This window comes from Zootoca vivipara, chromosome 9, assembly GCF_965207765.1.
Source record: "Zootoca vivipara chromosome 9, rZooViv2.hap1.1, whole genome shotgun sequence".
Classification (NCBI taxonomy): domain Eukaryota; kingdom Metazoa; phylum Chordata; class Lepidosauria; order Squamata; family Lacertidae; genus Zootoca; species Zootoca vivipara.
Window position 1 is genome coordinate 16331984 of NC_142592.1, and position 27970 is coordinate 16359953.

At 42.4% G+C, this 27970-nt stretch overlaps 1 protein-coding gene across 9 annotated transcripts in view; it reads left to right on the forward strand.

Annotated features, from left to right (window-relative positions):
* Nucleotides 1-27970, forward strand: part of CADPS2 (calcium dependent secretion activator 2) — a 315214-nt gene that overhangs the window by 112904 nt on the left and 174340 nt on the right. For all 9 annotated transcript variants that reach the window (XM_088652400.1, XM_035128678.3, XM_035128680.3 and 6 more), the window contains exons 4-6: nucleotides 6881-6961; nucleotides 8859-9095; nucleotides 16701-16822. In XM_088652400.1, the coding sequence (XP_088508526.1) occupies nucleotides 6881-6961; nucleotides 8859-9095; nucleotides 16701-16822 (440 nt within the window). The remainder of the gene's footprint in view (nucleotides 1-6880; nucleotides 6962-8858; nucleotides 9096-16700; nucleotides 16823-27970) is intronic.

Genomic DNA, 27970 nt, shown 5'->3' on the forward strand with positions numbered 1-27970 from the left:
CAAGATTCCATCAACGGTGTCTCCGAAAAATTTTACACATCACTTGGGAAGACAGGTGAACTAATGCCAGTGTACTGGAAGAAGCAAAGTTCACCAGTGTCAAAAAAAAAAAAAAGATTCTTCAACATCAACTTCGTTGGACTGGTCATGTTGTGTGGGTGCCTGATTATCGTCTCCCAAAGCAACTACTCTATTTTGAACTTATAAATGGAAAGCGTAATGCTGGTGGTCAACAAAAGAGGTTCAAAGACTCACTCAAGGCAAATCTTTTAAAATGCACAGTAGTATAAACACTGACAACTGGGAAACACTGGCCTGCAAGTGCTCCAGTTGGAGAACAGCCTTTACCAAAGGTGCCATGGGCTTTGAAAACGCCCAAACTCAGGACGAAAGGGAGAAACGCACTAAGAGGAAGGCACGCTTGGCAAACCCTCACCGTGATCAACTCCTGCCCGGAAACCTATGTTTGGAAGGTCGTGTGGATCCAGAACTGGCCTCCACAGTCACTTACGGACTCACTGTTAAAATCGTGTTTATGGAAGACAATCTTACTTGGCTACGAATGATTGTCAAAGAAGAAGACAAGGAAGTTACAGAACCCGACAAGCATCTGGGGTCAGCACTGTGCAGACGTGATGTGAATTTAGGCATCCTGCATTAAGGACATTTACTTCACCAAAGTTGGAGCATACTATCTTGATTTGTATAACCGAAGGAAAAGAGGCGCTATAAATACATGCAGATTTAAGGATGTGTGTGGGTTGTGTGTTTTTTCCCTTCTGAACCTAAGAAGCTTGCTGTGACAGAAGGTGGGAGAGGAAATGCTGCTGTGAGCTGTTCCCCACGTCCAAATTTTCAGCTTTTCAGCATAGCAGGACTTCATGCCACAATTTTAGAGTTATTACCACTGGGCCTTTGGCAATAACTTTCTTTACTTACTACTATTCTGCCTGGTTTTTTTGTTGTAGTTGTTTTTAAGAGGAGGGTCAACATGTGAATGAAAAGTGCTTTCTTGCTCTAGGTATGAATTGATAATAATATATAGGGTTGCTGTATTTCAAAAAGTGAAAATCTGGACACAAAAGTGGTTGAGCTTTCTCTGCAAAATCTCCTCCCCCCCCCATTGAAGTTTTCGAGGTATTTTTAAGGAAATTTGACACAAAAATCAGCACTTTTGACATGAGTTACTATACACCTGGGTTTTCCCCAATTTTTGGAAATTCCGTCTGGATGTTATTTCCATCGGATGAATCCTGGACGTATGGCAGCCCTAATATTTTAGCTATATGAATGAATATTATATACAGGGAGAGAACATTGAGTTTAAACCTCAATTTTGTTCATTTTTATTAGGAACTTGAGCAAGTTTTCTTCAAGAGCCATTTCTATTCATTTGCTTAATTATTTCATTAGTTGTGCCCTGTACCTGTCCTTTTAGGAAAAAGTAAACTCCAGATGTTTTAGCTGAGCTGGCTAGGTCTTATGGGATTTTTACTTTTTTTTTGCTGGGTTTCTTGCCCATCCTTCACCTTAAGGTCCCAGGATGGCTTACAACAGGCATAGGCAACCTTGGCTCTCCAGATGTTTTGGAACTACAACTCCCATGATCCCTAGCTAACAGAGCCAGTGGTCAGGGATCATGGGAGTTGTGGTTCCAAAACATCTGGAGAGCCAAGGTTGCCCATGCCTGGCTTACAACAAGAAAATACACAATTATAAAATAGTTTTATAAAATAGTTTATAAAAAGCAATGACAAACCTAGACAGCATCTTAAAAAGCAGAGACATCACCTTGCCGACAAAGGTCCGTATAGTTAAAGCGATGGTTTTCCCAGTAGTGATGTATGGAAGTGAGAGCTGGACCATAAAGAAGGCTGATCGCCGAAGAATTGATGCTTTTGAATTATGGTGCTGGAGGAGACTCTTGAGAGTCCCATGGACTGCTAGAAGATCAAACCTATCCATTCTTAAGGAAATCAGCCCTGAGTGCTCCCTGGAAGGACAGATCGTGAAGCTGAGGCTCCAATACTTTGGCCACCTCATGAGAAGAGAAGAATCCTTGGAAAAGACCCTGATGTTGGGAAAGATTGAGGGCACTAGGAGAAGGGGACGACAGAGGACAAGATGGTTGGACAGTGTTCTCGAAGCTACGAACATGAGTTTGACCAAACTACGGGAGGCAGTGGAAGACAGGAGTGCCTGGCGTGCTATGGTCCATGGGGTCACGAAGAGTCGGACACGACTAAACGACTAAACAACAACAACAATAAAATAGTTGCAACCATAAAACAAGCTTAAAAACAATCAAAATGGCATTTTACATGTGAATAAAAACAACCAGAAGCATGACATATCTGTTTCCCCCCTAAAGTTCAACTAAAGACTTCTCCAAGGAACATAGCTGCCAAGTTATCCCTTTTTTAAAGGGATTTTCCCTTATGCTGAATAGGCTTCCTCGCGAGAAAAGGGAAAACTTGGCAGCTATGCCAAGGAAACAGAGAATAGGTTAATGACCAATTGTTGTATTGATAGTTTTGCCATCTTATTTGGTGAACTGATGATAAATTTAATGTTAGGAACAAAATCAGATGGACTTAGGAAACTAAAACTTAACTTGGTTGAGCGTGTTACATTCGTCCGTCACAAAAACACCTGCTTTCTAACCTCGCCCCAAGTGAGAAGGAAAATGGATATGTTTTCACTTTAATCTCTTCTTTGAGATTCTTAGCATTATTTTTTTTAACATCAGTCATTTGCCAGAAAACCTTTTCCCCACAGTTTCCAATGATCAGTCCCATAAGTTTGACATTTGCCCACGAAACATTAAGTATATTGCCACAGATGGGGAGGAAAGGATTCATGCTTTTAAAGAAAACACTTTTTTCAAGTTACAGATAAATTCTTGATGTTTCAAAACTCTTACGTGTGGTCACGTATTTTAAAACACAATATAAAGAAAGCATGAAGGCTTCCTGTAGCATATGTGTTGATTATTTTTGCAGGGAAGATCAAGGCAATTAACAAACAAATAGTTTAATGTTAATTGAAGTTCAAATTATATCAGTTAAAACACAAGATATTAGGTGAAGATGCTTACAAATGTCACATTGGTCATTGAGGATCTACCCAACACCTGTTACATTATGCTGATGAAGTACACTATTGGAGAAACTAATTTGCTGCTGTCATGGGCTGATCATCCGTGTTCATTTTAAGCAGAGATTATCCACCCTGTTTTCCATTATTATGGATTTTAGGAGATTAGGCTGGATAAGTTTCATTGCTATGGTTGGTTTAATTAAATCGGCAAAGCTGTGTGCTCTGGCGGTGGCAAGAACAGAATAGACTAGGCTAACGTTATGTTTGGGACAATTTTTCTTAAGAAGATCTATTCTCCTGTTTATACACTTCGCGTGATGAGGGAGGCCTAACAGAAAAGTAAAATTCCTCCAGAAGTGAAATGCTTGGCTGAATCTCTCATAGTGTCAGCTTCCAGAGAGTTTCTCTCATTACTACGTACATAGCTATTATTCATTCATTCATTCATAACCCAACAGAATATTTAAAAAAACAATAAAACATCAACATTAAAAACTTCCCTAAACAGGGCTGCCTTCAGATGTCTTCTAAAAGTCAAATAGTTGCTTATTGCCTTGACATCTGTTGGGAGGACATTCCACAGGGCGGGCGCCACTACCGAGAAGGCCCTCTGCCTGATTCCCTGTAACCTCACTTCTCTCAGTGAGGGAACCGCCAGAAGGCCCTCGGCGCTCGATCTCAGTGTGCGGGCTGAACAATGGGGGTGGAGACGCTCCTTCAGGTATACTGAGCCAAGGCCGTTTAAGGCTTTAAAGGTCAGCACCAGCTCTTTGAGTTGGGCTTGGAATTGTGCTGTTTTAGTCACATTTAGAAGGCACTCAAATGAAAACATTATGTTGTGGTATTTTCTTTCTAGTGAAGTATTTCTTGATTATTATTTTACTGTTCCTCCTGGAAATGGGATTTTGGGCCACTGTGTTACAGTGGTTCCACTCATACCATCAGGACTGAGTCCAGAGAGTCGTAAACTGAGAAAGGGGCATTGAAATCTCCAGTTACAACCGACCCTGTTTTGAAACCTCTTCTTCTGTTTTTAGTGCCCGAGATATGCTTCAGATATCATTCATTTGGCCACATGAATTCAAAATCACCCTTTATGGCATAAAGTTTAAGCCCTGGGAACAAACAAAAGAAGCAGCTGGATAAATCTGTTGGCTCTGCCTTGTGTGCAATGCCTTTTTTAACCTTTATTTAAGCTGTATGAAAGTCAATATGAGTAAATCAACACAATGCCAGGTGTACCTTTTCAGGAAGACTTTCTGCATGGCGATTAAAAGAGCTCAATGTATTGCTTAAGGCAAGCCAGCAGCGATGTGTTGAATTCTAAGAGGTTGAGTCTTGGATCAGTTTGGGTTTACCATGCAGAAGATTATATACAAGAAAGACGTTTCACCTATACATTCAATGTTAGTAGCAATATAGGATTCCCACGCGTGCGCGCGCACAAAGTAGACAACCCACAGCTCTAGACAGAAGTTGGTTATAAATATATTCCATTTTTTTCTAAATACAGTGGTGCCTCTGGTTACGAACTTAATTCGTTCCAGAGGTCCGTTCTTAACCTGAGGTACCACTTTAGATAATGGGGCCTCCTGCTGCCGCCATGCCACCACCGCGCAATTTCTGTTCTCATCCTGAGGTAAAGTTCTTAACCCGAGGTACTACTTCTGGGTTAGCGGATTCTGTAACCCGAAGTGTTTGTAACCCGAAGTGTTTGTAACCCGAGGTACCAGTGTACCCCAGGGCTTTCAAAAGTGCCATGTGGAGGTTGTGCAGCAAGACACTGAGATACCATTTGCATTACAGAAGATGTTTTTTGAGTATGTCTGCTTCAGGTTTGTGAACTCACCTCTGTTGGCATTCAGATTTCCAGATTCTGAAGAACACAAACAGCCAACAGAATGCTACCTGTAAATTACCTTTAGGGCAGGATACCTGTAGCCTTTCAGATGTTGCTGGACACCAACTCACTCCAACCCTAGCTAGCATGGCCATTGGGGTATGAACTGCCAATGTTCTGTGAACTTCCGTGAGACCTCTGGGTATAGCCTGGTATATAAATTCAAATAATAATAATAATAATAATAATAATAATAATACAATAGTGCAGGATAGGGCTGGACGATAACTGGTTTTCAACATCACTACATATCACCAGCTAAACATTGCAATATCTGGTTTTCAACTTTCAATATCTGGTTTTCACCAGCTAAACATCGTCCTATACAGTGGTACCACCAGTTACACACGGGATCCGTTCCGGAGCTCCGGTCGGACCCCAAGGAATTTGCAACTGGAGGTGCCTGTTCTGCGCATGCGCTTCTGCACATGCACTCGTCGAAACCCGGAAAAATACTTCTGTGTTTGCCGTGTTTACATCCTGAAGCATACGCAACCAGAGGTGTCCACAGGTACCACTGTACTAATACAACAATGTCTGAAATAAGGATGGGGCTATGTAGAGGCATTGGCTGGCTTCACAGTCTTTACCACATTGTGATTTTTGCATAACACACACACACACACACACACACACACACACACACACACTGATTCGCAATATATTGACAGGTCAAAAATTATGAAGCCAATATCATGATGTGGACTGCAGTTTTGGACAATATATTGATACATTGCCCAGCCCTAGTGCTGGGATGGTACTATGAATTGATGGGAGATATTGCCTAGCAATCTGAAGGGTAGGTTCCATCTGTCTAGGAGCACATGGGACCAGGCTGAAAATGGTAATCTGCAAAGCCACTTGGAGCCACATACAGGAGACAGGAGTGTCTTTGGCACTGTGAAATAGAATCGATGGCCTTTGGGGGACCCTTTCAGCTCTAGGATTCTGTCTGAGCTGCTTCTCTGTGTAGCACTTGTCAGAATGGTAGCTGTGGCAAGGTGCTCCCTGAGGTATTAAGCTTGAGAGCAGTCTTATAACACACTCAGAGTCACATAATTAACAATGTGTTTGCATTCATATTATAATATCCCCAGGCTCCTTGTCATCTGAGTGTCTTTTTGAGTTATTTTAATTCGTTTATTCTCATCAATGTACTGTGCTTCAGAAATGTATACAGTGAGTTTGTATAAATAATCAAGATGTTTCTGGAAATGGCTTTTTAGAGTGATGCAGCTTTTTAAAAAAATAATAATAATAATAATAAGGTGGCACAGCAGTTGTTAAGATCATACACTCTATAATATAAACAGCCTGTTTGAACTGAAAGCAAAATTCAGCATCTTATTATTTTAAACACGTTTCTAGTCCTGAAGATAGACATGAATGCATGCGAGTCATGACTAGTACAATTTTAGAAGCTTGAAGAGATGGGATATTGCAACATGCAGATTGAATGTTTACTCCTCTGGTTGCTAACAGAAAAACAGTGCCACACAACTGTGCTTTAGCCTGCAAAAAAACAGCTGTAGTCTCCAGTCTTTTCCTCAGTGCATTTTGACCTTCTTTTACCATGGCATCTTAAAGGCTGCTTTGAATTCAGAATATCACTGTCCAGTCTATGGATCTGCTTCCCATGTGGCGTTGGCTGCAGCAATTTGTCAAAGGCCACTTCTTTGATATTTAATTCGGCTCTTGACCACGAAATGAGTTTGCAACATTTCCCTGTCTTGTTTACATAAGTTGAGGGTGCACTCCTGCCCCCGTCCCCGGCTGAATTTTGTTTTTTTCGGTGCCAATATCAAATAGTGTGTCATGCCTGATTAGTACCTTATTTTAATATTGTGGTGTGTTCCTCCCACCCTTTTTTTTTTATTCAAGCTGGACAATGCAGATGAGCAAGCGGCCCAGATTAGACGCGAACTTGATGGGCATCTTCAAATGGCTGACCAAATGGCCAGAGTAAGTCTGCTGTGCTTTTCTTTCTAGCTTTAACGAGTAGAGTATTTTAGTGATCTGTTTAAGGTTGCAGTCATGTTCATGAATTCAGTGGGACTGTCAGGATGCTATCAGCAGCTCCCAACAGAACACTAAAAGCAGAATAAAGCTTCAAACATTAAAAACTTCCCTAAACAGGGCTGCCTTCAGATGTCTTCTAAAAGTCAGATAGTTGTTTATTTCCTTGACATCTGATGGGAGGGTGTTCCACAGGGTGGGCGCCACTACCAAGAAGGCCATCTGCCTGGTTCCCTGTAACCTCACTTCTCGCAGGGAGGGAACCGCCAGAAGGCCCTCGGCGCCGGACCTCAGTGTCTGGGCTGAACAATGGGGGTGGAGACGCTCCTTCAGCCAAGGCCATTTTTGGCTTTGAAGGTCAGCACAAAAAAACGTAGTAGTGATTTCCATCATTGGTTGTATTCAAGCGTAAACCTGCTGAAATCACTGGATTTAAGTAACTGATTTCAGAAGTTGGTCCTGAATATGAATATTGGATCACACTTTCTTCTCCCCTATCTATATACATAAAGGGTTGGAATTCAATGTCACTATCTTCAGATAGTTCTCTCTGTGCAAGCATTCCAGCTTGACAGACAGAACGATACTTCCTCCCCATCTCCTGGGAACTGTTCTTGGGGGGGGGGGATTTCTCCGACCTCCACAGAGCCAATTTCAGGGGCCACATGGGAGGGAGAGGAAGGAGAACCACCCTGTCATGCTAGCAGAAGTCCTTGTATAGGGTTTCTCCATACGGGGCTGGTTAGATGAATCCTACCTGTATTTTCCCCACCAGCTATTGCTTGTTTTATTTATTCACTTTTTTATCTTTGGCAATGAAATTCCTCAGTATTTATCTTGATGTCATTTCCTGCACGTGCAGTATATTGCGAAAATGGCAAAGATTGGTCTTGAGAGATTGATGGCGGTTTGTTCAGGTTCATCTCCCGAGTGGGCCAGCCAAGTGCCCCTTGGAAATTCAGGTGCAACACATGACAAAAGAAAGCAATCCTTGATTGTAGCCTTTTTTGGACAGCATCCCCAGGAAGCATGGTCAGTAGTTCAGGATGATGAGAGCTGTAATCAGTCAGCAACGCCTGGGGGGTATTATGTAGAATCATACCAAAGGTCCCTTCCTAATTTCCTGAAAAGATGCAGAAAGTTTCTGGGAAGCTCTTAAGGACTGGCTAAGTTCATGTCACTTGCTTGTTAGCGAAGCATTTTAAAGAGCGCTGTAGTCAAGTGCAGTGTTTTGACTGCAGATCTTTCAAGGGCTTTACAAGCATGCAGCATGTTTTAGAAATAAAACGTATTAATTAAAATAAAACCACTAATGCTGATTTTTGTGCAGTGTACAGATTACTTCATGCTTGGTGTAAAGGGTGAAATAGGTCATCTAGTGGGGTTTAAGCATGTTCCCCGTCTAAGCACGGGCTCTAGGAGGAGCCTGAGCTTTTCAGGAATATGCTCCCTTAGGTGGGCTTTATAAGCAGGCCAAAATATTGTTCAAAAGGGGAGAATGTGTGGAATTAAGGTGCAAATAGAGCCCTTCAAAACTGGGCAACAGAAAATAAACCTATTGCAGTATCTCTACAATTAAAGCAAAAAAAAAAATTGCTGGCACTGATGCTGCCCAGTCTTAAAATGTGAGCACAAGGGAAGGAAAAACCATTCCCTTGGATGTTCCTTGCACATCAGCGAGAAACAGGTTGGGGGAATCTCAAGTGTTGGTGCTGGCCTTTAAAGTTTTTATAAAGTATGTTTTTGTAATCAGGCTTATGTTGATCTGAAGAGGTCTTTAAAGTAAAGCATGCAGTCACTGAATAGCAACTTACACTCTGAATTTTAAAAAACATTTTTCAAGGAAAGAAAATTTCCAAAGTTCGTATCGAAAGAAATGGAACACATGTATATAGAAGAATTGCGGTCTTCAGTGAATTTGCTAATGGCAAATTTGGAAAGTCTTCCAGTGTCCAAAGGCGGCCCGGAATTTAAATTACAGAAGCTAAAGCGATCACAGAATTCTGCTTTCATGGACCTGGGAGATGAAAGTGATGTTCAGCTGTCGAAATCTGATGTGGTCCTGTCATTCACGTTGGAGGTGAGCATGCATATCATGTAATACTTGCTGACAGTTTAATTTGCTCTTCAATGTTCTAAGGCAACACTATTTGTGCAGCCCAGTATTCAGTGTTTCCAGCTGGCAAACACTCCATTGGAAATTTTGTGAAAATGTGTGCAAGCCTCTGCTATTAAAGGTAAAGGGACCCCTGACCATTGGGTCCAGTCGTGACCGACTCTGGGGTTGCGCGCTCATCTCGCATTATTGGCCGAGGGAGCCGGCATATAGCTTCCAGGTCATGTGACCAGCATGACAAAGCCACTTCTGGCAAACCAGAGCAGCACATGGAAACGCCGTTTACCTTCCCGCTGTAGCGGTTCCTATTTATCTACTTGCATTTTGACGTGCTTTCGAACTGCTAGGTTGGCAGGAGCTGGGACCAAGCAAGGGGAGCTCACCCCGTCACAGGGATTCGAACCGCTGACCTTCTGATCAGCAAGCCCTAGGCTCAGTGGTTTAACCACAGCGCCAAAAAATTGGAAATTTTGTGAAAATGTGTGCAAGCCTCTGCTATTATTGGTGGCTAAATGCGTAAGAAAGGTTTCAGGCTGTCGGGTAAATTTTGCTGGTGTAGCTCCCTTTTGTGTAAATGTCATGTTACCTTTTCCAAAGGCGTAATCCTAACTTTGTTGCCTCAAAAACAAAAATGTGAAATACATAGCAAAAACAAAAGCGCCAAACTTAATCTGTTCCGGAAGTCCGGTTGACTTCTGAAATGTTCGAAAGCCAAGGCACAGCTTTTGATTGGTGCAGGCGCCCTGGAAACAATAACCGACAACCACACCGGATATCTGGCTTCCAAAAAAAGTTCAAAAATCGGAACACTACTTCCAGGTTTTCGGTGTTTGAGAACCAAGGCGTTTGAGTACCAAGGTGTTTGAGAACCAAGATACCATTGTATCGTCCTGACCTCTTATGCTTCCCTTTGGCCGTATGCGAAGGTTAGAGAACGTTTTTGCTGCTATGCAATCTTTTCACCAAGTGGGGAGGTTTGCTCTATCCCATTTCTCACCGCCACAACCCCTGGGCCATTTCTGCATGAGAAGCAATTCATATATTCTGTCTCTGAATAGCTAGGGTCTGAAGTGGTACCCTCCTGGAAGTCTGCTAATTCTGCATTGTGTGCAGAATTACACCCTAATTCAGCCAATTGTCTGTTCCCAGTTCACCAATACGACCACTTAAGAGATTTCAGAATAGGAACTTGTGCAGCCTTAAGTGTAAACTCTGTCACTTTCTGGCAAAGTACTATAGGCATTACATTCAATTTGTGATGATATTAAGACAGCGTCAGCACAAAAGTTCTCGCCTTACATTCCTCCCTTAGATTTGAGGAGAATACTGACGTAACACTGGATTTTCACTTTTTGAAATATGGCAACTGTCACAGGCGGTGCGTTGCGACTACTCTAGAGTAACGACTCTCCAGACCTTTGCCTTTTCATGCTTTTATTAAGTGCAGGCTATTTACAGTGCTAGAGCTATACAGGATACATCTGCTCAGTCTGACCCAGAACCCTGGAATGGCGCGCTCCGCGTCTTCTTCCAACATAAGAGTCTGGGCACCCCAAATCTCCTCCCGCGTTTCCTCCTGCGTAATTCCGGAACCGGAGGGAAAGGGGGTCTCCTTTCCATGTTTTCCTTCTCCCCCTCTTCCCCCCCTCTCTCTTCCTCTCCCACGTGCAGCAGGGGCTCTCCTATGCTGCCAGAGCCCCGTCTCCTCCTTCCTCCTTCCTCACTGGACTCTTCCCCCTCCCCGCTGGTGCTACTGCTGGTGGAGGAGCTGCTCCTCAGGATGGGGGGGGGGGCTCTCTGTACCCTTTGCCCCTCACAGCAACCCTACCCAAATGTCTAAAATAATCAGGGCAGAGGAAGCTGAACATGTCACAGCTTCAAGTGGTCAGCTTCTGCTGCTGCGGAGGGGAAGGGGTTAAAGCAGCCCCCTGTCGGGCTTAGGAAGAGAAAGCAGAGAATGTGGCAGTGGGATTTAGCCATAAAAAGGTAAAGGGACCCCTGACCATTAGGACCAGTCGTGGCCGACTCTGGAGTTGCGGCGCTCATCTGTGATGGCTATTGCCTCTTATCGCAGTGTTGATACAGTTTTTGCTTTGCTTTTTGGTAAATAGGTCTTGTGGGACGTAATCTTTTAAAGGAAACACAAGCCTTCCTGCAGCATCCCTCTATCAATCTGCAAAGAGGAATCCACTTTTACCATTCATCAATCCAATATATAAATCTCATTTATATCAGAAGTGTCAGAAGTTGCTAGGCAGAGTGTGTCAAAACGGCTGTCCCATCAGGGATTAAGTTCTGACGGGGACCATGTTAATGTTTCGTAAGGAGACGGCATTGTTATTTCCCAGACATTCCCACCACAGATGACGGCATCATTGCAAGGAGACATGGGGGCGATTGTTTCACAAGCTGGCTGTGTTAGGAGAGGACTTATTTACTGCCCTTTGAATCAAAATCGTTGAAAGCGGTTGTAGGGGTAGCTTTTCCATAATCATGAGCTTTGGTTTCTGACCAGTCTGAATTGAGAGAGGCAACACAAAAACAGTGTTGTAAGCCAAGAAGAGTGTGGTGGGGGTTTGTATATTTTAGGACTATCAAAATCTTTCTTTTGCTAATAAGGAAGAATGGTTTAGGAGACAAATGCTCTAATTAAAAGGGGAGAAATGATTATAGTTTTGTTGTGTGAAGAAGAAGCCAGAAGTCCTTTAGAAATAGGATCCTTCTGCTAGATTTCCTTTTGTGCTACAAATGTGAATGTACACAGTCTTATTAAGTCACTGCCCCCCCCAACCTTTGCTACCTAGACCAGGGGTCAGCAACCTTTTTCAGCCATGGGTCGGTCCACTGCCCCTCAGACCATGTGGTTGGCTGAACTATTTTTTTTTGGGGGGTGAACGAATTCCTATGCCCCACAAATAACCCAGAGATGCATTTTAAGTAAAAGTACACATTTTACTCATGTAAAAACACGCTGATTCCCGGACCATCCACGGGCCGGATTGAAAAGGCAAATGTGCCACATCCGGCCCCCGGGCCTTAGGTTGCCTACCTCTGACCTAGACTGTATTATTTAGTACCCTGAAATATAATGGAATACATGCTTCAGTTCACACCCAGAGAAACATAATACATGCCAATCTGCTTCCAGAACAATATGTTAAGGTCTTCCGTGCAACTGCCCCTTTGGGCAGGTTTTTGGATAATGGTGTTGCTTCTGAGACCCCCCCTCTTTCACCTGCCGTTGCAGCACAGACTGTTTCTGGAGATAGCGGTGGATAACTTGTCTACTTCTGCACATGTTGACTATTACGTATCGTGTCAACACAATTTTATCTGCGTGTTTTGCTTAACCAGTTTTAAGTTATGCTAAATACGTGTGTGTGTGTGTGTGTGTGTGTGTGTGTGTGTGTGTTTAACAAAATTGAAATATTTGTGCAGTGGTGTTTAAATGAAAAGTGAAGTCATTACTTAAAAAATGCTTTTCTGGTCAGTATTATTTTATTACTGTGTTTTAAAAAATTGGGGGTTGGCAATGCAGTGGAACAGGGGTAGACAACGTAAGGACCATGGGCCACAAGCGGCCCCCGGGGGTCATTTAACTGGCCCACAAGCCACCCACGAACTGGGCCACCTCTGCTCGGTGAGTCCCCGCGCACTGCACTAAACCAGCGTGGCATGGGGACTCACTACCACGATGGAGAAAATTGCATCTGCATAGATGCAGATATCGAAAATGGGGGGGGTGTCGTGATCCAGCCCACGGAGGAATCTTCGCTGGAGTGAACCGGCCCAGGCGAGGTAAACCTTGCCGACCCCTGAAATGGAACCTCGGTTTTTGAACGTAATTCATTCTGGAAGACCATTCGACTTCCGAAACGTTCAAAAACCGAGGCACAATGGGCGGTTGGCAAATTGCATTGAGAAAAATGAAAAACACACAGCAGAAGCCGTTCGACTTCTGAGGAGTGTTCAAAAACGAAAGCAATTACTTCCGGGATTTCGGTGTTCAAAGAACGAAATGTTTGGCTTCCAAGACGCTCGAAAACCGAGGTTCCACTGTATTTTAATTCTAAAATACATTCAACTTCCTAAGAAAAACAAGTTAAGTAATTATGTAAAACAGCCAAAAGGGAGTGCTCTAGTGAATATTGTAGACTCTAGTTTTAACATTGTGTCCTCGGAGCTATCTTCTCTGTTCCTGCATGGCACCTTGTCCATGTAATTCCAGACTGGTTAAGTAGTATTGGGATTGCCTAATCCAATGATCTTTCCCAAACTGGCAAGGCATTGTTCATCCTATTTATTCATGTGAACTGAAGCTGATAGCAGCTTTATCTGTGGTAAATGAGCTAAAATGTCTGTGAAGTTTTCCCCAAAACTGTGAGGAAGATGTAACTGTTCCCTCGAGAGAGAGAGAGAGAGAAAATTGTCTTAGATATTTTGTTTGTTCTTTCCTCCAATTTCTTAGATGTCAGACTGTAACAATGATGTGCGCTTTCCACTCGGGAAATGCATATGCAAGTTAGCCTGCTCAACGTGCACAATTCTGTTAAAAAGAAGTGGGGGTGGGGAGGGGGGAGGAGGAGAAGCTTTGTCTGAATAACATCAGACACTTGTTAGGCTTCGGAGAAGCGCATGTGATGGAAAATCACATGCATAGCCAGGTATTAGTTAGCTGTTTCTACTCCGGAAAAAGACAAGCCATTTAATTCAGAAGGCGGCTTGGCTCTTCAGCACTGGGAACTGCTGTAGCAAACGCAAAAGCAGAGCCCCAGTTCTTACATCCGTCCAGAGGCAGAGCTACAGTAGCGTAGGGAAACTGGAGCTTTGGGCAATTGGGCTAAGAGTCCACTTTGCGCAAAGCCCATTTTGTGGTGGTGCCTTTTGTGGTTCATGTTGTTCTTCCACCATGCTACTGAAGCCTTTTGCACAGCGAATGCATGAAAAGGACCCCAGCTATGCAAATAGTTCTTCCTCCCTGTGAGCAGCGCCATTTTTGTTTTTGGCTACTGATAGCAGCTTTGCTGCCTTACTCAATCCCAAAGTTTAAAATAATCCTTAAAGGAAAATCTGGTGTTGGGCCAAAGTAGCACAGAGGTAAGTTGAGGTGGAGTGAAAATGCCTACCAAAGTATTTGGGTTCTTGATTCAAGCTAAGACACTAACACAGCATTTCATAAACTTGGGCCTTCAGATGTTTTTGGATTACAACTCCCATCATCCCTAGCTAGCAGGACCCAGTGGTCAGGGATGATGGGAATTGTAGTCCAAAAACAGCCAGAGTGAAGGGTTTTCCAAACCTGGGTCTAACACATAAGATTTTGGGTGGGTTGAGGTACTGGTTAGTTCTTACCTTAATATGTAAGGTATTTTTGACTGAGGAAAAAGCCTCGACTGACAGTAGCAGGCTTCCTTCCTTCCTGTAGTAGGGAATGGTGCTACAGCATGGCTTTTTCTCCAAAAAAAGCAAAAACAAGACCACCTCGTATTAAGGTAGGGTAGCCAATGTAGTGCTCTGTAGATGTTCTGGACCAAAACTCCCATCAGCCTCAGTCAGCATGGCTAGTGGTCAAGAACGCTGGGAGTTGTGGTAAAAACAAGCTGTTGCCTACTCCTGTATTAAGGTAAGTATGGAGAAGACCCGCACATTGCACAAAAATGCTCTAGAATTTCATCCCCTCAAATAGTCACCAAATATTTTCCCCACTTTCAGTGGAGATTGAATGCTCCTGAAAAAATATGGAGGGATATTCAGTCCGGGCTCGGTATGATTAATAAGAAACTTCATGGAAGCAAATCTCCCTGAAACCAATAGGGATTTTACAGGTGCTATAGTCCCTAGGTTTAAATTGCTTTTGACATTGACTTAATTAGTTTCAGTCTTGCCTTGCTGGTAGTACAAGTCCTTGTTGTGAATGACTGCTAGTTGAAAGTAGCTTATGTGGTCTTAGGGTAATGACTGTATCTCAATGATACACGCTAAAATAAAATTAAACATGGCAATATCCGCATAAGTTTGTGTCAAGCACTCAGCCTCTTCGCTGGTAGCAGGTTGGATCCAAAGGTTCCCTTGGGTACTTTGACACATTTCTATCAATAAACTTGTATATCATAAGAGGTTCTTCATGTGCACCCATTCATTCTCAGAACCTTAGTGTCAAGTCTAACTGGTTTTTCAAATTTTTATTCAAGGGCATCACTGATCTTGAAGGATTGCATCAAGTTATGAAAAGGGAGATTGGCTTCGAAACTTCACATTTTTTTTAATCCACTCCTAAAATGTTTTTGAGCAACAACATGTGCACAATTGATAAACTAGTTTTTGTTGTTAAAGGTGAACTACACACTCAGAGCAACCCACTATAGAAATGGTACAAAGGCCTTAAAGTATTTATTTATATATTAAATTGCAATTTGCCTTTAGATCTTGAAACTCTTTTGTTGTGTTTTGTGTTTTTCTGCACAAGTGCTACAGAGTTTGCATCTTAAAATGGAAAATACTTGTTTTGTCTTAGTTTGGTAGCTTGAAAGCACTTTGCACAACAGAAGGGCAGAATACAATTTTGTATGTTCGCTGCACTGTTCAATAATATAACAACAATTTCAGGGTGTTGTTGTTGTTCTTTTCTTTTGCATACCACTAGATTAGGTAAAGGGACCCCTGACAATTAAGTCCAGTCGCAAATGACTCTGGGGTTGCGGCGCTCATCTTGCTTTAAAGGCTGAGGGAGCCGGCGTTTGTCCGCTTCCACAGACAGTTTTTCCGGGCCATGTGGCCACCATTTCTAAGTCGCTTCTGGCAAAACCAGAGCAGCACACGGAAATGCCGTTTACCTTCCCGCTGCAGCGGTACCTATTTATCTACTTGCACTGTGTGCTTTTGAACTGCTAGGTTGGCAGGAGCTGGGACCGAGCAGCGGGAGCTCACCCCATTGCGGGGATTCGAACCGCCAACCTTTTCATCGGCAAGCCCAAGCGGCACAATGCTTCAACCCACAGATTAATTGCATCTTTCAGGATTGTAGACGAAGCCTTGATCCTCAAATCCTTGCGTCCTCCAAACAGAAATTCTTGTGCTATCGGTGTTAACAGTTCTGATCAATGGTTGGATTGGGCTTCATCCTAGAAGGATAACTGTCAAACTTTACCTGATAGGTGCCAAGTGCGGACCCAGTCTGGTACAGATCACCACATATACTAGTTACAGGTAGGTAGCCATGATGGTCTGAGTCAAAACAAAATAAAAAAAATTCCTTCAGTAGCACCTTAAAGACCAACTAAGTTTTTATTTTGGTATGAGCTTTCGTGTGCATGCACACTTCTTCAGATACTGTGTATATACTGTGTATGTTTGTTGCTGCTGTTTTATTCCAGAGCATCACTTAGAGTGGAGGATTATCTGCACACGTAGGCCTGCTTCTGGATGTGCGATGTATCAAGTTAGCATTTTTACAGACCCATCTGAGTCCTCCTTTTTTTTATACTTGATGATAATGTGGTTACATGTGTACTGCTTTTGTTTCAAATGGTTGATGTTCATTCACTGTGTCTTTTCCCCCCCCTTGTTCAGATTGTCATAGCAGAAGTCCAAGGCTTGAAGTCGCTTGCTCCCAACCGCATTGTTTACTGCACGATGGAAGTGGAGGGAGGAGAGAAGCTCCAGACAGATCAAGCCGAAGCATCGAGACCACAGTAAGTGTTGCGCTGGGACAGTTATTCACAAAAAATGTGTGCTCCACATGGTGGGGAAACTGTGCCCCAAAGTAGGTGCCATCTTTTTTAAAAAGAGGCAAAATAGAAGCTTGGTTGGTTTTATTGATGTTTTATGGGGGCAAGCAACCTGCTACTTTAGTAGTAACTACTGTACATTCAAATGTATATCACAAGCTTGGGAAGGGCGCAGCAGTAGAGCATTCCCATGGCCAGTCCCCAACATCTCTAGGTAGGAATCAGAGTATCCTCTTTCTATAACCCCGGAGAGCTGCTTTGAGCCAGTACTGAGAGAATATTGGGCTCCATGGACCATCAGCCCAACTCTGTATAAGGCACCTTCCTATGTTCTCCCTTGCCATCCTGTCTGAATGTTGAAATGTTTCAGAAGTTGATCTCATGGTACCACCACCAGAGACAATGTGAATGGCAAAAGGGACAGAGTGCTAACTTGTGTACAGTGGAACCTCGGTTTATGAACACCTCGGTTTATGAATTTTCGGTTTATGAACGCCATGGACCCATCTGGAACGGATTGATTCACTTTCCATTACTTTTAATGGGAAAGTTCGCTTCAGTTTATGAACGCTTCAGTTTATGAACAGACTTCCGGAACCAATTACACCCATGTTTCAGTTTATGAACACTTCAGTTTAAGTACTCCGTGGACCCGTCTGGAACGGATTAATCCAATTTCCATTACTTTCAATGGGAAAGTTCGCTTCAGTTTATGAACGGTTACTCCGCGGACCGTCTGGAACGGATTAATCCACTTTCCATTACTTTCAATGGGAAAGTTCGCTTCAGTTTATGAACGCTTCAGTTTATGAACAGACTTCCGGAACCAATTGTGTTCATAAACCGAGGTACCACTGTATTGTACAGTTAATCAGTGCAATTTTTTCATGTGTTTTCCACTGACCAGAGATGCTGCAGTTATCCCTCCATTACCTTTAGTTTGGAATCTTACCTTAAACGAATTCAGACCAGAGTCAAGTTTTATACTCCGATAAATGTATAAAGATTCTTGTCCATTAGAGGATAACATGTGAAGCCAAAAGTTTTTAAGATTTGATAACCAATGCATTAATTGGTTACACGGGAGAATAGGTTTGCAGTCTAATAATATGTTTGCACCCAGTGTGTTTAAATTATGTGTGAACCTTGCAAGTGATGTTTCTCCAGTCTAAAAAACAACCTCTAATACATATGTTTTTCTAAACTCAAGAAGCATCTTTTCTAGCTTACCAGGAGGGTGAAGTGGGGAGGTTCAGCATGTGCAACCAGTTTATAATTAACACGCCATAATCAGTCCTGACAAAGCCTACTTATCCGTTGAATATATTCTAAGAGTATGGAGCGTATAATCAGCAAAAGGACTTGATGATGCCACCTATCATTTGAAGTAGAAAAGTTGGCCTACGGGTAGATAATGAAGTGTTTATTTGGTTGATGTGATTGACCTCTGGGTTGCACAATTTTCTTCAGAGGCCCCTCTCAGCTGTTAAAATGTCATCCAGGGTCTTTTGCAAATGGGTTTTAAGAAAGACCGGTAAAAGTTTTTCCTGCTCCCTAATGGGCCCTGTAAAACAATTGGAAAATTGTAGTCAACGAGCTCCCCAGACGGCAGCTACAAAGCAGGTACTTGTTCAAAACAAACACAAAAACCCATTAGAAAGTATTGCAAGCACATAGATAGGATTATGGACCACTGTATTAAAATTGCTGTAGACCGAAACTTTATTCAAATGCTGCAGAAACAGCTTTGTCCAGTTTTATTTTTTATATTGATTTTATTAAAGGTTTTTTAACATATTAAACAATAAAATCCAAACTCATTTATGAAAGAATAGTACAAATGAAGATATCAAGAGAATCAGAAAAAAAAATAAGAGGAAAAAACAGAAAAGAAAGAGGGAATAAACAAAAGAAATAGAGATAAAAGAACAGTACTTCCACAACCCTTTCTGTCAATTGATAGTACAACCAGGTTATATCCAGGTTTATCCAGGTTATCCATGCTTCTGTGGTTACTTTCCGTTTAGTGACAACTGAAGTGTCAAGTGAGAGACAGGTACATCACATTTGCCTCTGTTAATATATCTGGAGAGCAGCATTCGGGAAAATAGGACAGGAACAACTGAATGTTGAAATGTTCAAAATGGCTTTAGAAAGCTAATATAAATTATAACCTTTTTCAACCCAATGGCTACATTCCCTTTGGGGCAGACTAATGGTGGGCTGAAGCAAAATTAGGCAGATAAATAAATGTGAATTTTAGCTTTCTACATTAGGCTAGTTTTTACACCCAGTGCCTGCAGGTACCAAGATGCCCTCAGTTGCACCCATAGCGAGGGGGTCACAGACTGTATATTTGTTTGTTTGTTTTGTGTGTGTGTGTGTATCTAGCCCTGCTAGAAAGAAAGTTACAAAGCAAAATGTGCAGGTAACCTTCTAAGTACCCTTTCTGTGTGAAGAGCTAACCTGACTGCTCCAATCTGTCAGTGTTTTTAGTTGGTGAGTAGGGTGATGTATCAATACATTAGTTGGTGATGTATTGATACATTAGTTGGTGATGTATTGATACATTGCCCAAAATTGGTTTGAAGTCTGCATAGTGATAATGGTTTCATATCTGACACGGTGATATATTGTGAATCACAATGTGTGTGTGTGCTATATTTAAAATTTGTGATATGGGGGAAACCGTGAAGCTGGTCATTGCTTCTCTCGTGATTCCTGCCCCATTGCTCTGTACTATAAAATAATAGTTGCAACAATATTAAAGGTAAGCTTTGTAAGTAAGTTAATGTTAAAAGTAAGTATCAGTTTTAGAACCGTAAGTAGTAGCAGTTGCCAGGACATTACCCTGTTTGCCCCTACATAGTTACATCCTTATTTTAGACATTATGATATATTGGTGTATTGTGATGTTTAGCTGATGATATATCATGATGCTGAAAACCAGATATCGCTCAGCCCTATTGCTGAGCGAAGTCAGAGAGCTGTGATTGATAAGCAAGTTTTTTGAACAGCTGGCAATAGGAATCGCTGGAGTCCTAAAGAGCTGTTTTTTCCTCCTCCACTTTTGTGCACTTTCCCTGCTTGTCTTATTTTCTAGTCCTTGGAATCTCCGTAGTTCTTCCTTTCCCCCCTAGCAACCAGGATGCATCTTTCCTGCAGTATGCTCATCTGAGATCAGGTAGTCCCTAGAAATTACTTTCTGCAAATACTACAACACAGTAAGTGTGGGTGGATGTTAAAGATTCCCTTCTCCCCGCAAAATGAAAATGTGACAAAGTCTGCAATGATGTGTAGGCAAGTCTTGTTCTGCAGCAGCTAAAAACCAGATACGCATTTAGAATTTATGGTACTGTATAGTTAACTTACATTGCAATGGTAGGTATGTCTACTCAGAAATAATTATCTTCATGTTTAATGAGGCTTAGCGCAGGTTACCGGGCAGAGGATGGCAAACTAGATTTTGGTTCAGGGTTGGCATTGGGGGGGGGAAACAGTTTTCTTCTCCCTTTAAGCATTGTATGGCAGGCAGAAAATCAACATATTAAGTCTTTTCTAGCATGGAAATACACCCCAAGAGTGTTAATGGCTGCAGCCATGTTCAGCCTATCCCTGAAGAATGTCTGGCCGAGGAACAGCACATGAACATCCCATCTGGTAGAGAGGAGGGAGGGAGATAAATGAGGGGGGAGAACAAGAGAAGGATGACAGGAGGAGAGAAGGTGGAGGGAGCCAAACAAGGGTGACAGAGCAAAAGAGGTGGGTGATAAATGATAGATTTGGGGTAGGGAAGTGACTCGCTGATCACAACACTCCTCATAATCTGGAGTGCACAGTAGTGGACAACATTGCAGTTTCTCCATGGGCGACATTGTCCACCACTGCCATGAGCAGCCATATTGTTTGAGCCATCAAACCAAGCCAGCATGACCAATGGACAGGGATTATGGAGTTGGATTCCCAACAGAAACTAGCTATCCACAACTTCCCCATCTTTGCTTCCCACAGGAGGGGCAGGCAGGAACTAGCCAAATGCTTTATTTGATCCCAGAGCAAGCAGTGTGACCAGTTGTTTCTCTTCAGGTAAACTGGGCTTTAATAAGAGCCTAGAGCCCATATAAACAGTTGTAAACAAATATAGTTCATTGATTTGATTGATTGATTATATTTCTGTGCCGTTTTTCATTCAAATGAATCCCAAAGCGGCATACGAGCAATAACTCACAATAACATGACAGAACATAATAGAGCATTTGTCAGTGTTTTGAAAAAATATGCCAAAGCTTCTGACCTGCTTTGCCTGGCACAAAAGACTCCACGAAAAGTGTCCTTGCAGAGTATATTCTGCTTTTATTCTTAAAAGCCTTTAACTGCAGAACGACAGACATCAACACCACTAGCTTTCTCCAACCAACCAAACCAAGTAACAACCAACCAAACAAATACCACTAACATATATACAGGTACAATACAATTAGGTGAAAGGTTGCATGAGTCACCACAGGCCGCTGACTCATGCTGACTCAGCTCCCCCAGCATTAAAGAAACAGCGGCTCATTTTTTAGCCGTGACAGCATTTGGCATAAATCATATAGAATCATTAACAAAACAGGACAGCTGCATGTTCCTGCATTGCAGGGGTTTGGACTAGATTATAATAATATAATAATAATTTATTATTTCTATCCCACTCATCTGTCTGGGTTTCCCCAGCCACTCTGGGCGGCTTCCAACAAAAAATTAAAAATACATTAAAACATCTGTCATTAAAAACTTCCCTGAACAGGGCTTCCTTCAGATGTCTTCTAAATGTCTTATGGTTGTTTATTTCTTTGACATCTGATGGGAGGGCATTCCACGGGGCGGGCGCCACTGCCGAGAAGGTCCTCTGCCTGGTTCCCTGTAACTTCACTTCTCACAGTGAGGGAACTGCCAGAAGGCCCTTGGCGCTGGACCTCAGATTATCCCTTCCAACGCTTTGATTCTGTCAGTAAAGCAATTACAATCTGTAAAACACTGTTAACAAACAACTGAAAAATAAGGTGAACATCCCAATTAAAGGAAAAGTCACATTATAAGATTAACAAATCAAGACAACATTTATAATCTATAAAACAGTATTAACAGAATACAAACAAAAAGATAGATTAAGCACTGTTAAATTCATATACACAATCTCCACAGCAGAGGCCCTAGCTTCTCCAGAGGATCGAGGGGGCCCATGCGCAATGTCATGCAATGTTCTGATGTCACGCATGGTGCCCTCTGGACATTGAGGGGGACTTCCCCCCTCAAAAGTTCAGGGGGAGCTGCAGTGCCTCAGCCTCCAGGAGCCATCCCCCTTGCTCCACACACCCATGACTCTCAATCTTTCACTCTGTTCAACTCTTTAAAATGCACTTGTACATAATGTCCATGGTTGCAACCCCATTCTGAACATTCCTCGGGCTGGAGATGGGGCAAGGCAGGTGGAAATAGCCTCTTAGTTGGCATGTGAAGGTGTTTCAGTGTCATTTTTACCATTATGTAATCTGGAGAATAATAAGAGGCATCAGTGATGTGCTGATAAGCTCCGAGTGTTAGAAAATCATGTTAACTGTTGCCCCGATCAGTCTGCATGCAAAGCATGAGATCAATATACAAAGTAAAGCATCATCGGCTGCTTTACTCACTTGCCATTTCCAGTGCAAAGAGATTTTTATCACAAATGTTAGAAATCAGATCTTCTTCACATTAAGAACATTTGGTACATTTCTCTAATGGTTATTCCCTGCTGGGAGTCTGATAGATGACACATGAGCAGGGAAGCAATCCAATTAATCAATTAAAATGTCTTGAATCGTCGAAATTAGTCTATTACCGGTACTCCATCAATTTAAATTTGCAAACTGATAAAAACTGTGCTTCTGAAGCAAGAAATGTGTGTGTTTTAGGTATTGCACCTGTGTCCTAGGAGGGAATGTCTCTTCTAAGGTGAGGGGAAAGGTCTGTTTCTCTTAAGATTATGCTTGCCACCTGCAATTTTTATAAGTACTTGCATTAGAGCTTCATATATATCTCAGAGAGGTTGTCTTTTTAAGTCGGTGTTTAAAAACGGACGGGTGGGGTACAAATAATAAAATTGTTGTTGTTGTTAGTGAATCTGTCAAATTCAGGTTCTCTTGGTTTCTTCTGTTTGCCCTATTTCCCCATCAATTTGCAATATTTGCATTACAGATTGGTGTGCATTTCTGCTACAATAGGTGATTCCTTGCTAGCTGTTTCCCTAAATATAATGTATCTGTGGACATTGTTTTCACTAATATGTTTACTTCTGTGCACTTTTGGGCTGGAAAACTACACCACAAAATTCAGAGAAATTTGGATTTTAAAAGTAGTTCTGTTTCAGTTTGCATATCGGTTCAGGAATCCTTTATTTAAAAGTGAACTGAATTAGTTTCTCCCCTCGTTGTCAGCCAAGTTAAATGTTTGTTGCTATTTGTGGAACATTTGTATTCTTTTCTCTCTCTTCTATTAGCAGTTTTCTACTTCTTTAAGCTTTCAAGAGGACACCAACACAGACAGTGACCTTTTCCACCAAGCCTCACTTTAAAAAGCACTTTCCACGAGTCTTATTTGTCTAAAGCAGTTACTGGTTTTTTTCTTCTCTCTCTCTCTTGCTTACATTCTATCAGGTTCCCCTGTTGCTTGAACAGCCAAATCCTTTGCATTTTCCTCTTGGCAGTCTTTGACATTGTTAACCATGGAACTTTGCACAGCCAGTGCCAGATTTATATATAAGCTGAAGAAGCTATAGCTTAGGGCCCCACTCTCTTGGGACCCCCCCCCCAAAAAAAAAATTAAAGGGAAAAGAACTGGATGAACATTTCCAAAATATAAGATAAAAAACAAATAAAATAAAACCTGCATACAGCAACAGTGTTTTGCGTTGTGTAGGCTCCTATGATGTAAATAATGGGCCCCGCCTGCTAGCCTGCTCCCTAAAATATCACTGGTTTGCTCATTTCTATATCAATTACTTTGATAAAAATACACATTTGGTTATGTGCAAATGTCTTTAGATATGTATTAGGTCCACAAATTACCATATAGCAGGGGTAGTCAACTCCCAAGAGACTGTGATCTACTCACAGAGTTAAAAACTGGGAGTGATCTACCCCCTTTTGGGGGGTTCAGGACAAAGCTGTTGAGCTTTTTTAAGGAAGGGAAGCCCTGGTTTTTTGGGTTTAGGTCAAACTTGTTGAGCTTATTTTAGGAGGGAGGGAGGCCCATTTTTGTTTAGGGCTTCAGGTCATACTGGTAGTTCAGCTTTTTTTAGGGAGGAGGGAAATTTTGGGTGAGCTTTTTTTAGGGGTGCTAGTGATCTAGCAGTGATCTACCACAGACATCCAGTGATCTACCGGTAGATCACGATCTACCTGTTGGACGTGCCTGCCATATAGCATATATTCAACACAACAAAACAGCGGCAATTTGTTGTTTACAAAGGACAGCTGGACATATAAAGGGCCCCATTACCTTCAGTAGCTTAGGGCGTCATCAAACCTAAATCTGGCCCTGGTAATGTCCATAGGATTTCTTGACGATTTAAATTTGTATTAAATTCGTATTTAAATTTGTGCAGCTGAAGAAGAGGAAATCTGAGTTTGTCCCACTTGATTATACCAGACTAAATCTTTATTGTGTGTGTTGACCCACCACAGAGATTGGGGATTCCTCCCCCCCCCATGATACCCCAACATCTGTGTGTTCTTTTTTCTATTTCTTCTTTTGCCATTTTTTAATTTTGCCTGCAGAAGGGTATACCCCCATTCTACCGTGCTGCCATCCCTCTTTGACATCTTTCAGTGGCCATCTCTATTCAAGACAGAGATTCTCAGTCTTTCATAACATCTTCATCAACGTCTTCAATGAAAGAGTTGTGCTTTGTGTTGTTGCTTTTACAATAACAATTTTCAGCTTGCCGGGCTTTTTTCTCTCTATGTGTGGTTTTCGTTACAAAAATACGCATGTCTGATTGCCGTTGCTAACCAAATCCCAAAGTACTGAATCTTATTTAGCATTGATCTTGATAGTTTGATATTTTTTTTTAATAGTCTCTGCAAAATTGAGTTACCTTTGTGGACACAATACTTGCAGATGTCACTAAAATAAAATTACCCACTACAGCAAACATTGCAGCTGTTACATTTGTGTCATTTTCAAGAATGTAAGTAAATAATACTTGAAACAGTACATTATTTTTGTATGCGTTGCTTACATGGACATATGTGCCATAGGATTCCTTCGAATTTAAGAACAGAGGGGATTTTAATGGAAACCCACAAGTATTAAATCTTCATGTTGAAATTTAATTAATCTGGATGCAGCTTGCTTGTACGTATTACTGATCTGAGTTCCATTTTGACATGAGTTTGAAAAGTATGTTTCTTTATTACCCTGCATTGGACTGAAATATTCTGTGTAAATTGGATTAAATAATTTATTTGGAACATCTATCAGCATTGCTAAGCTGTTGAAAAATGAGAATTAGTTGTACATTGCAGAGACAAGGAAATAACTTTTGGATACATTGCATTAAAAGCAAGTCTTTCAGAAGATCTGCAGCAGAAAGATGAGGAGGGAAGGAAAGGAAAGGAGGAGACTTTGGCACGTGCTGCCAATTCCTTCACTGTTGTGGTAGATAGGCAGAATTCAATACAGCAAATTGGATTAGTTCACATTTTGGTTCCTGACATATTATAGCTGTCCAGAAGCCTTGGACAATGAGAACTTGATTTTTTTAAAAAAAAAATATTAAAATGATAAGGTTGAAGGGGAATGGGGAGTATGGCATAACTGCACTCTATATCTGTAAAAACATTAAATGCAACAATTGGGATCTCTAGGTGTACACTGATACAATTATTTAGAAGTGTTGCTCAAGTGTTGCGCCCACATTCAGATCTTTTCAGCCGCGTTGCTCACTGCGTAACTTTGGCCCTGTCACTGTGCCTTTGGGATTAGTCAGAATGGCATTGCCCTACCTACATCCCACATACTTTGCCATGTGCTCCTGCTCCTGCTGTATATTAGCAAAATGCCTGTCACCACATTATGATGGGTAGGGGGGGACATACTGAGGCAGGCATCCCCAAACTTTGGACCTCCAGCTGTTTTGGACTACAATTCCCATCTTCCCCAACCACTGGTCCTGTTAGATAGGGATCATGGGAGTTGCTAGGCCAAAACACCTGGAGGGCCGCAGTTTGGGGATGCCTGCACTGAGGGATGAGTTGCATCTCTCGGGGAACCCTGGGTGTGTTCAGTGTGTGTGTGTGTGTGCTCTGTACCCAGACACATCACCCCCATCCCAATGGGATTCTTTCCAGTGTCAGGTATGGAGAGCGGCACAAAAGCAATAGCAAATGTTTTACAGAGTACTTCTCAGTACTGAAAGCACTACACATAAAGTACATCCTACCTACCTGTGATGCTTTGCTAGTCATTCCTTGGGGAGGAAAGTAGCAAGTCACGTGGAACAAACGAAATGAGTACATTTGAACGCCCTGCTAGAGCGGGATCTTAAACCTTGCCCTCCCCCCTTCTCAGCTCAACATACTTCTTTTTGCATGCATCCATGCTGGATTCCCTTTCTTGGTTCTGCTATATAGTGACTGGAAATCGACTGTTTATACAAACACGTGCCCTTCCAAAATATCAGGATGAATGGAAAGAAGCAGAAATTGGTTCCAGTGAGCCTTGAGGTCTGTGCATCCCAGCAGGGCATCTAGACATCAGGGGTGGGGGTTCATTTTCACTACGGCTACATTGCTGGATTGCATCCTTGAACTGTGAGAAAACCTCTTGCTTGCTTCATGGGCTTCATGCTTTGGAACTGCATTCCGTTGGTGGATGCATTCAGACACACAACTCTCCACCCTTCATCCAAGCAAGCAAGATGTCTTATCACAGTTCAAGGCAGGCAGAGTCACTAGAGGAAGTTGCAGAGCAGAACCAGTGCAGGGTGTGTCCCATAGACAGTCCTGAGGGCTAGATAAAGAAGCCTGGAGGGGTGTCAGAGACCAGGCTGAGGAGTACTGCCCTGATGAGGAATGGTGGGAGCCTCCCCTTCCCCTTGCTCCTGACCAGGATCCTGAAGCTGCCCAGGAGCAGTGGAGCAGTATAGATTTGGAACAGTGGTTTGCAGAGGGGCATAGTTCTGAAGACAAAAGTTAGGAAGAACTGGGGGGTGAACAGCAAAGTGAAGAAGAACTGGAAGAGAGAGAGCTAACAGACTCTCTCTCTCTCTGGAAAGTGTCCAGCCTATCTGTCCAAGGTCACGTAGAGCAGATAAGGTGGCTACACAAAAAGCACAGTGGTTGCAAGATCAGGTTGCAAGGTGTGGAATTGATTAGGGGGGAATTGGGTGGAAACCTTAATTGGGAACACCTTCAATCTGAGAATGGCTGCTTTGTTCTTTTGCAGTGATCATTGGTAGGCGACTCTCTCCGCTTTGTCCTGCTTATCTACGGCCAAAGGCGCACCGGGGGGGGGGAGGAAACCAAGTCCCCGAAGCCTGAAAAGGGGCCATGTTTGCCCCCCTCGAGACCTGAGGTTCCCCTCCCCTGATGTGTATCATATCTGTGTATTTTGCACTCTTTCAGACATTAGTCTTTCATTGGTAAACAATGGCACAAAGATTGATTCATTTTGTGAAGGTAGATGCCTGCTCAGTTTGAATGTGTGTATTTTGTTGGGATTGTGATAGGCTCACTTTTGGTTCCCCCCCTTTTCCTTTTTCATTTTTGAGGTGCAATTCCAAGACTTGATTGTAATGACTTTTCCCATTTCCTCCAAAAATTTCCCACTCCCGTCCATTAGCTTGCTAAAGGTGCTGTATTTTTGAGACGCAAAGCTGACGTTTGGGTTGTTTTCCCCCTCACTGACACTAACATGTCAGGACTATATAAGTATTAAATCTGCAGTGACTGACATGCCGTAATTGCTCCATCCCAGAGTAAGAGATTGCAGCATTTTGTCTCCAAGGCACCTGTTCCCTGCCTGCAACAGAAATCAATTCACATTACGATAGCTCACAGATGGCTAGGTGCTCAGGGGTTGGGGGTG